The 10,791-nt window shown below is 49.6% G+C and overlaps 1 protein-coding gene across 1 annotated transcript in view; it reads right to left on the bottom strand.

Annotated features, from left to right (window-relative positions):
- Positions 1-3,680: 3,680 nt before the first annotated feature.
- LOC123101180 (protein WHAT'S THIS FACTOR 1, chloroplastic) overlaps positions 3,681-10,791 on the bottom strand; it is a 66,800-nt gene continuing 59,689 nt past the window's right edge. Inside the window, exons 2-4 of the mRNA XM_044522753.1 lie at positions 7,547-7,768; positions 4,702-6,415; positions 3,681-4,071 (exon numbers count right to left, since the gene is read on the bottom strand). Coding sequence (XP_044378688.1) covers positions 4,838-6,415; positions 7,547-7,768 — 1,800 coding nt within the window. The 3' untranslated portion in view covers positions 3,681-4,071; positions 4,702-4,837. The remainder of the gene's footprint in view (positions 4,072-4,701; positions 6,416-7,546; positions 7,769-10,791) is intronic.

Below are 10,791 nucleotides of genomic sequence, written 5' to 3'. Positions count from 1 at the left end.
GAGCGCGCCCGCCCTCCGCCGCTGTCGCCGCGCCTCGCTCAGAGCTCCCCGGCGGCCCCGCAGCCCCGCGCCCGCCGACGCGCCCGCCCCGAGCTCCCGGGACGCCCCGTGCTCGCCGGAGCGCGCACGCCCCGAGCTCCCGGGCCGCCCCGCGCTCGCCGGAGCGCGCCCGCCCCGCCCCGTAGCCCTGCCCCGTAGCTACCCACCTACCGCAACGCCGCCAGGGTGCGCCGCCCCGAGCTCCCCCAACGCGCGCGCCGCCTCTGGCCGTGTTTGACGCGCCCGCGCTCGTGCCGTGCTTGGCGCGCTAGTCTTCCTGGTCGTGCCCTACGCCAGGCTGCTCGCGCGGGAGGCCACGGACCTGGTTCGGCAGTACCCGAAGGAGCCGTGGTCCGGCGTGGAGTTGCTGTTGCCCGCGCGTCCAAGCGCCGGGTCGTGAGCTCGCCGTCGAGCTGCTGCACAGACTGCGTGGAGTAGCTTGCTAGCTAGCTAGCACCCGGATGCTGCTGCTGCGCATGCAAGCACTAGCTAGCTAGATGCATGGCGCCGTGGCGAACGCGGCGGCGGAACGGCGGGCGGAACACTGCGGCGGGCGTGGGAGCGACGAGGTCGCCAGGAGCTAGATGCATGGGTCGCTGATAGGTGGGCCACAGGCGGACACGAGCGGACGAGAGAGGCCGAGGAGAGCGTCTGTCGGTGTTCGTTCAGACGCATTTGTGACCCAACTTTGGTCTGGATTTAGGATTGGGCCGGACAGAAACGGACACCAGTGGACAGTTTTGTCCGTTTGAGTATTCCCGCTGGACCCTTTTTTACCCCAAACAGACAACCCCGGACGATTTGGGATCGCGCAGTGGAGTTGGCCTAAGCCTGAGAGACTGCGTTGTCCAAAAATCCAATACCAAAAGACAATTTACTGCAAGTCGGCGGCGTCCAGAGGAAACCAATTGTGGACTCCATGATCAGTTGGTTGATCAAAAGAGTGGCCCAGCCATGAACAAAGCAGTGGAGCAGATTGGTTTCTTGAGCCGTTGGGCAACGGCTACAGCTCACCGGAGGGCTATACTCTAGCAGGTTACCGTAGGATTGCTTGCTTGTCCATGTCTCTGGTCCTGTTGGTATCTTGGCAGCTACTGCAGTTGCAAATGCTGCACACAAGGCAGTGTAAGTGAGATCCAGATCAGAACAGCATGGCCTGGGCCTCATGGGACTCGATGAAGGTGACATGTTCATTTGAATGAATAGTCCCCATCTAAGGCTTTGAGTTCATATGTTTTGACTTCTGGTTGTTGCATTTACTTAGTGGATATAAACGTGGAAGCGTATGTGTTTATATCCCCCAAAGTACATACGCTTCCACGTTGCAGTGACTAAACTGACACACCTTTGATAGTTTTAGGACCCAAAAGTGCAGTTTCGAAGTTATAGGACTAAACTGACACACCTCTGATAGTTTTAGGACCCAAAAGTGCAGTTTCAAAGTTATAGGACTAAACTGACACACCTCCGATAGTTTTAGGACTTATGATGCATTTTACTCTAATATTAAACTTATTAATAGTCAGTCCAATTCAGTTTTACACCGAATTATACAGCTACAACCATTGCCTTGTTTCAGGTATCAGCGGCAACCAAATTAGGCCAAATTCTGAACTGGGTACAGAGCAGAAGGGTGAACTGGCGCTGGAAATCACACCGGAGAAAGCCTCAAATGGAGAGTGGTGATGCCTGGGGACGCACGCATCCCAATGATGGATCTAATGGATACTTGCAAGGTCTGTGCCTTACAGCATCCAACAAATTCAGCAAGCGTTTGGAAATTTCCTCCGTGTTCGGTCGAGTCACACAGGCACAGCAAGTTCAGCAAGCTCTTTGCCATTTTACCTCTCTTGAGTATTTCAGATCAACTATATATACCTTCCGTTTCCAGCATTACTCATGTTTTGATCTTCTTTTTATCCTTTCGGTCATCCTTCCAGCACCTTTCCAAGGCAGTTGGAATTGTAACAAAATCAGTTCTTGAAGAGCAGCTGACGAGTGTTGGAAGCAGCACGACCTGCACAGGTAGCTTGCACGGCTTCAACAGATACGGTCACAAGGCCACATTCCGGTCCCTGAAGAAGATTCGGGCACCCTTGATGATGCCTACACCCTCTGTTAGTTCTCAGTTCCATTTTATGTTGAACTCCCAATTTCATGTGCCAATTTGCAGTGCTTTGAGGAGGGTGCAAAGGTCTACTCTGATGAATCCTGCACCAACTGGTTCAGCCTTCAAAATCCACTCAAATGATGAGAACCTGGTAATGAGCATTTTACTTGCCCACGTCTTCTCGCTTCTTCCTCTGAACTTCTTGATGTTTTACAGTCCGCGAGCAACGGAAACCTTGGAGGGTATGGTTTATATGAATTCCTCGCAGCATTAGAAATAACAGGATCACAAAGATAACACAATTGGTCCCTACTGCTTGTATGATGTTGTCATGTTGACAGCCTTCAAGAAGATGAAGTGTCGTGTTTGGAAGGAAACAGTCCAATTTCTTGGACAGACAGTCCAAAACTAGATCCCCTGTTGCATGATCTTCGGAACAGGAGGGCTGGACCGGAGCACCAAACAAGGCAAATTAATTGTAACTCGAGCCCAGTAGCAAATTAGCAACATGATAAACACAGCAGGATGGTAACCCGAGTTGGATGGGACCATCCAGCTCTGATGGAGGGAACAAGAAGACTGGTAATCATGGCCCAGCTGGTGGAAGAGTAACAGCATTAAAATCGAACAGATCAACACTGTGGAGTTAGTAATAGTAGGAACTGGAAAGACCAGAAGAACAGCAATACTGGACAAAGAGGGAGTTTTAATTTCACACTGGTGGAACAACAACAGATACATGCACAAGTCGATCCGATCATGAAAGAAGTAAAGAGGATCATCTGTGAATCAAGGTATAGTTTCTAGCCCAATGCAACTTAAAAAATATTTTTCATAAGTGCTGAAAAGTAGCTACAACTCTTCAGGTACTAAGCTGACATATAGGTGGTAAAATAAGCGTTGGGTTTAAGTTTGAATATCATAAAGTTAAGGTAACTGCAATGATTGAAGAATGCACCTGCTCTTGTAGGCACCCTTGCTATTTGTTTGTATTTGTTTGGGGAACCTTTGTTTTTAAACCTTATGTGTTTGGGTCTCTTTCAATACTTTGGAGTGATGGCATTTAGCTTTCTGAAGAGGAAGACATGTTTGTCATCAAAGATATTCTTGAGTACCAACCCAAGAAAGAAAAGACGCTGGCGGGACATGACAACTACATGATGTGAGCAGCTTGCCCGTCTGTTTACGATGAATCATAAGAACCAAGTAGAAATGTCCAGGAAATTATTTCCCTGTTTGCAGGTTGACAAGCATCAGCATTTCCATAGCAGCGGGTGCTTGTTTTCTCCTACAAGAAGTGCCTAGGGAACTTGATCAGGATTCACTACCGACATGATGCAAATTCATTCTGCAGGAAGTAGTTCCAGACTTCCAGTGGTGAACCGTACCATGTTCATTTTAGCTCAAATAGTGCTTGTTTCCAGTAGTGCAACCTCTAAACCTACCTAAAAATGAGCACATACAAGACTTCTGTGGTTTCAGATGTCCACAAACTTATATAATAGCAAAATAAAATCATAGGTGCGCATCGTGCCATGAAATATACACTTGCAAAAGTTCATGCAAAAATATGACCATCAATTAATTGTAGAAAATAAATAAATGTATACATACAGTTGTAGTATAAGGAACACTTGAATTGCAGGCTTTCACGAGCGGTGATCCTGCAGTCCTCGAGTGCTGGTTTAGTTTCCACTTCTGTTCTTCATTTCGGTAATCCAGAGGTACAAAGATGCAATATTGACGACCATATTCTGTATGTCGTAGCTTGGGAGTGGTCATCGCAGACTCTACAGCATCCTTGTCGATGGTTCTGACAGCATCAACAGACGCTAGGACATTGTTGTCCTGGAGGTGCATGCCTCCATGGACAGAGGAAAGTGGAAAATTATGCCTCAGACAGGCCATAGTATTCGAACCACCTGAAAATATGCAACATTATTATCAATGTAGCACAGCACACAATCTGATTGGTGAAGATTGCAAGCAACAAAAATGTATGTACCCACAAATATCAAAAAGACCCAAACACTGGGAGGACACAATTAATAGACTACTTCTTGAATGCTCAAGGTAAAAAAAAGACATTAAACGTTCGAGGATTCCTCGTTGTCTCATGAGCTTGAAATTTTCATATGTTTGAAACAGGAAAAATTGACAGAACTGGTTCTAGGGTTTACATTTCAGCGACATGTTTGCATCCTGCCAAACAAAGCTCATGCATTTCTTTGTTGCAAATTTTACGAGGCATGTTCATTCCTGTGCAAATACTATGAACTTAGCTTTTAGGAATTCATTCATTATTTAGGTGTAGAAAACTCATAAAGAGAAAATGGAAACATGGCTTATCAGAACAAGCAAAATGCAAGAATTACCAGAGGACAACAATGGAAAGATCCTATATGCTTGTAGTGATATATACCAGTCCTATATACAGGCATATTTATTTTTCTTAAACGGGTCAGTACAAGCTAGGCGAGAAGGTTAACACATCAAAAGGTAAAAGTACAATTCGATTTGATGGCTAGCGTCACAAAGTAACAAGAACTTACCCTTCACCCTCGCCTTCAGTATCCAAGCTCCCAAGTTATGTACTAATACTTCTGGCTACTGAATATCGCTGAGAAGAATGCAGTTGAGCAATCCATGGTCACAGCATGTGCATAAATCCTAGCATCTCGACACTCCTCACCAAACATCATGCTCGGTGCCACTGTCAACCAGCCCCTCCTCCGCAGCCTTCTTCACCCAAAACTCCTCCATGGCATCAGCTTCAGGATCATCTTCGTCGTCGCCATCCCCCTCGATTCCGCCTCCATCACCCACCTCATTCCAGTCTTCCCCAGCGACACTGTCTTCTTCAAACAGGTCCCCGAAATCACCATCCAACTCTGACGAACCCTCTGCTACATTATCATATTCCTCATCATCCTCGTCACTGTCGCCATCAACCGGAAAAACACCCTTCTTTCGAGCCCGTCTGATCTTCTTGCCCTCCCGGACAAGCTCCTCCAGCCGGTCCCTCCCAACCAGCATCCCGTCCTCCACGAGAAGCCTTCCCTCGTCGTCGAACGCCTCCACCAGGAACGCCGAATGCCGGACGCCCTTGATGCTGACGTAGAAGAGCTCCGGGTGGCGCACCAGCAGCGCGCGCAGCCGGTTGGGCAGCCCGAAGTCCCTCCGGAAGTGCGTGAGGTGGTCCACGAGCGTCCTCTTCTCCACCGTCATCGCCAGCACCTCCCGCACCACCGCGCACGCCCGCCGCTCCGCCATCTCCGCGCTCGCGCCCTCCTCCAGCGGCTCGAACGGGGAAGCCTCGGGCAGGCTGTGGAACCGGATGAGGTAGTCCCGGTGCGCGCGGCGGAGGTTGAGCCCGCGGCGGAGCGGGAGGTGCGGGAACCTCCGCGGCCGGTCGATGAGGCGGTCGGGACGGACGGCGGGGCGGAGCGGCGGGGGGAGGGGTGAAGGAGGCGGCGGCGGCGGGTCGACCAGCCGGAGCGCGTGGCCGTGGGAGGTGTTTGCGAAGGTGAAGACGTCCGGGTGGCGGGGGCAGAGCGTGGCGCGGAAGTCCATGGCGAGGCCGAGGTCGGGCGCGATGTGCGCGAGCTTGGACACCAGGAGGCTGCGCCGGGGGGTCATGAGGAGGAGGCGGTGCACCTTCTCCGCGAGTCCGGGCGCGAGCTCGGCCCCGCGCAGGGCGGCGAGGTCGGCGGCGAGCGCGTGGGCGGCGGGGGTGAGCGCGACGGCGAGGGTGGAGAGGGAGGGCGAGAGCGGGCGGGAGATGGGCGCCTGGAAGAGGCGGAAGAGCGTGGGGTAGCGGAGGACGAAGGGGACGAGCGGGCGGCGGCGCGGGAGGCCGAGGAAGCGGCGGCAGCGGAGGAGGACGCGGAGCGGGAGGAAGCCGCGCGGCTTGGAGAGGAGCAGGGTGAGGAGCTTGCGGGCGAAGCGGAGCCGGCTCGCGCGCGCCGCCTGCCGGTCCAGCGCCGGGCAGCGGACCAGCTTCGGCGGCGGGATGGGCCTCGCCGGCGCTGCCGGAGCCGGCGCCGCCTTCGCGGCGCACCGGACAGCGAGCGTGAGGGGTTCGGGAGTGGTCGGCGCGGCGGCTGGATGGCGGAGGCGGCGGGGGTGAAGGGGGGAGAGGGGCTGCGCGTGCGCGGGGAGGAAGGAGAGGGAGGAAGGCGCCGCCATGGCGGAGTGGATGAGTGGTAGATTTTTCCTTTTTGCCGCTGAGGATACGCGATGGGATGCGAGAAAAAAAAGATCTGTCTACTCTGTCTACTTGTTCTACTTCTAACTACAATGTAAATTTTTACAATATTGTTTTTGAGAAAACTTATTCTGAATTACTCCCTCCGTCCCATAATATAAGAAAACGTTCTTATATTATAGGACGGAGGGAGTACTTTAGAGATAGTACATGACAGCTACTCCCTCCGTTCACAAATATAAGATGTTTCGAATAATTTATGTAAACTACACACGGACTGAAATGATTGAGCAAACAACTAAAATCTATGTATATACATCTGAATCGGATAAAAGGTAGAACATCTTATATTTGTGAGCGGATGGAGTAGATACGAATAGATAATAAAACAGATCATGTCTACCAATCCGTTTTCCGCCATTTGCGGCGCCACCGAGTTGCTTACTGGCAACCGTTGGCCGACGCCCAGATCTTCGGAGACACGCTCGCACCTATTCACCCCTTCTCCAAACCTGCCGGTCAAGAACCTATCGTTGATGATGTAGGGTGGAACCCTAGAGGGCCGATCTTTCACGAAAGGAGCGGATCCTGCGAAGAACATGAAGAACACAAGGGGAAACAAGAAGGGAAACACGAGGGGAAACACGAGAGAATCACTCAAACCAACGAGAACGGTCACACATGTGCTAGATCCTCGAAACACAAAGGGATACACGGTCCAAATCCAACAAAGGACGATACATAGGGTAGCCGGTTCTCCTCCGTAGAGGAGGTCTTGAATCCACAAGGGGATCTTCCCGTGAGGGGTCTTGAATCCAAGGTGGATCTTCTCCGTAGAGGCCGCGGTCTCTCTCGTGGAGTACATCTGATGTGGATGAGCAATGCTCTATCTCTAAATATGAGCTAAACCAATGCTAACCCTAAAACGTAGGTAGGAGAAGAGTATATATAGTCTAAGGGGCGAAAGGGTACACGGGCCTCGGCCCAAGTCGCTGCGCGCAGGCAGGGCCGAAAGTTCCGGGCGAAGCCGGAAGTTCCGGGCGCCGAAGGTTCCGGGCCAGGTTCCGGGGAGGATCCGGCCTAACCAGAGAGTTGGCACGGGTGGAGCTAGGCTGGTGTACAGGGGCCGGAAGGGCCGGGCTGGCCGGAGGTTCCGGGAGCTGGAAGGTCCGGGCTGGTTCCAGGCTAACCAGAGAGTTGGCACGCCCCTGGTCGAAGACGTCGGAGGCCAGAAGCTCCGGGTCGGCCGAGAGTTCCGGGGGGAAGGTCCGGGCTCTAGTCGGCAGTTCCGGGCTATCCAGAGAGTTGACGCATGTCTCCTCTTCTTTAGCTTCATCTTCCTCTTCAGATTCTCCTTGCTCCTTTAGCTTCTTGATGGCTAACTCCTTGATATGTGAGTATGCATAATGTCTCTATTTGAGGTAGTAGCCATGTCTCATGTGTATTGATACGTCTCCAACGTATCTATAATTTTTGATTGCTCCATGCTATATTATCTACTGTTTTGGACATTATTGGGCTTTATTATCCACTTTTATATTATTTTTGGGACTAACCTACTAACCGGAGGCCCAGCCCAGAATTGTTGTTTTTGCTTGTTTTACGGTTTCGAAGAAAAGAAATATCAAACGGAGTCCAAACGGAATGATGAAGGAAATATGCCCTAGAGGCAATAATAAAGTTATTATTTGTTTCCTTATATCATGATAAATGTTTATTATTCATGCTAGAATTGTATTAACCGGAAACATAATACATGTGTGAATACATAGACAAACAAATTGTCACTAGTGTGCCTCTACCTGACTAGCTCGTTAATCAAAGATGGTTATGTTTCCTAACCATGAACAATGAGTTGTTATTTGATTAACGGGATCACATCATTAAGTGAATGATCTGATTGACATGACCCATTCCATTAGCTTAGCACCCGATCGTTTAGTATGTTGCTATTGCTTTCTTCATGACTTATACATGTTCCTATGACTATGAGATTATGCAACTCCCGTTTGCCGGAGGAACACTTTGTGTGCTACCAAACGTCACAACGTAACTGTGTGATTATAAAGGAGCTCTACAGGTGTCTCCAAAGGTACATGTTGGGTTGGCGTATTTCGAGATTAGGATTTGTCACTCCGATTGTCGGAGAGGTATCTCTGGGCCCTCTCGGTAATGCACATCACTTAAAGCCTTGCAAGCATTGCAACTAATGAGTTAGTTGCGGGATGATGTATTACAGAACGAGTAAAGAGACTTACCGGTAACAAGATTTAACTAGGTATTGGAATACCGACGATCGAATCTCGGGCAAGTAACATACCGATGACAAAGGGAACAACGTATGTTGTTATGCGGTCTGACCGATAAAGATCTTCATAGAATATGTAGGAGCCAATATGAGCATCCAGGTTCCGCTATTGGTTATTGACCGGAGACATGTCTCGGTCATGTCTACATTGTTCTCGAACCCGTAGGGTCCGCACACTTAAGGTTACGATGACAGTTATATTATGAGTTTATGCATTTTGATGTACCGAAGTTTGTTCGGAGTCCCGGATGTGATCACGGACATGACGAGTTTAGGCGAAACACACAAGTTGATCTACGTGATCATATTCTTAGCTGTGTGCGGTGCCCCCTTCCACCATAGTCCTCGATAATATTGTAGCGGAGTTTAGGCGAAGCCCTGCTGCAGTAGTACATCAAGATCGTCACCACGCCGTCGTGCTGATGGAACTCTTCCCCGACACTTTGCTGGATCGGAGTTCGGGGATCGTCATCGAGTTGAACGTGTGCTAAAACTCGGAGGTGCCGTAGTTTCGGTGCTTGATCAGTCGGGCCGTGAAGACGTACGACTACATCAACCAAACGCTTCCGTTGTCGATCTACTAGGTATGTAGATCACACTCTCCCCTCTCGTTGCTATGCATCACCATGATCTTGCGTGTGCGTAGGAAAATTTTGAAATTACTACATAACCCAACAGTGGCATCCGAGCCTAGGTTATTTATGTTGATGTTGTATGCACGAGTAGAACACAAGTGAGTTGTGGGCGATATAAGTCATACTGCTTACCAGCATGTCATACTTTGGTTCGGCGGTATTGTTGGACGAAGCAGCCCAGACCGACATTACGCGTACGCTTACGCGAGACCGGTTCTCCCGACGTGCTTTGCACATAGGTGGCTTGCGGGTGACAGTTTCTCCAACTTTAGTTGAACCAAGTATGGCTACGCCCGGTCCTTGCGAAGGTTAAAACAGCACCAACTTGACAAACTATCGCTGTGGTTTTGATGCGTAGGTAAGATTAGTTCTTGCTTAAGCCCGTAGCAGCCACGTAAAACTTGCAACAACAAAGTAGAGGACGTCTAACTTGTTTTTGCAGGGCATGTTGTGATGTGATATGGTCAAGACATGATGCTGATTTTTATTGTATGAGATGATCATGTTTTGTAACCGAGTTATCGGCAATTGGCAGGAGCCATATGGTTGTCGCTTTATTGTATGCAAGCAATCGCGATGTAATGCTTTACTTTATCACTAAGCGGTAGCGATAGTCGTGGAAGCACACTTGGCGAGACGACAACGATGCTACGATGGAGATCATGGTGTCACGCCGGTGACGATGGTGATCACGACGGTGCTTCGGAGATGGAGATCACAAGCGCAAGATGATGATGGCCATATCATATCACTTATATTGATTACATGTGATGTTTATCTTTTATGCATCTTATCTTGCTTTGATTGACGGTAGCATTATAAGATGATCTCTCACTAAATTATCAAGAAGTGTTCTCCCTGAGTATGCACCATTGCGAAAGTTCTTCGTGCTGAGACACCACGTGATGATCGGGTGTGATAGGCTCTACGTTCAAATACAACGGGTGCAAAACAGTTGCACACGCGGAATACTCAGGTTATACTTGACGAGCCAAGCATATACAGATATGGCCTCGGAACACGGAGACCGAAAGGTCGAGCGTGAATCATATAGTAGATATGATCAACATAAGTGATGTTCACCAATGAAACTACTCCATCTCACGTGATGATCGGACATGGTTTAGTTGATTTGGATCACGTAATCACTTAGAGGATTAGAGGGATGTCCATCTAAGTGGGAGTTCTTTAATTAAATTAACTGAACTTAAATTTATCATGAAACTTAGTACCTGATAAGTATCTTGCTTGTTTATGCTTGTTTGTAGATAGATGGCTCGTGCTGTTGTTCCGTTGAATTTTAATGCGTTCCTTGAGAAAACAAAGTTGAAAGATGATGGTAGCAATTACACGGACTGGGTCCGTAACTTGAGGATTATCCTCATTACTGCACAGAAGAATTACGTCCTGGAAGCACCGCTGGGTGCCAGGCCTGCTGCTGGAGCAACGCCGGATGTTATGAACGTCTGGCAGAGCAAAGCTGATGACTACT

This window comes from Triticum aestivum, chromosome 5A, assembly GCF_018294505.1.
Source record: "Triticum aestivum cultivar Chinese Spring chromosome 5A, IWGSC CS RefSeq v2.1, whole genome shotgun sequence".
Lineage (NCBI taxonomy): Eukaryota > Viridiplantae > Streptophyta > Magnoliopsida > Poales > Poaceae > Triticum > Triticum aestivum.
Note: the sequence above shows the minus strand (reverse complement) of the source record. Positions and strands in the feature narration are given on the sequence as shown.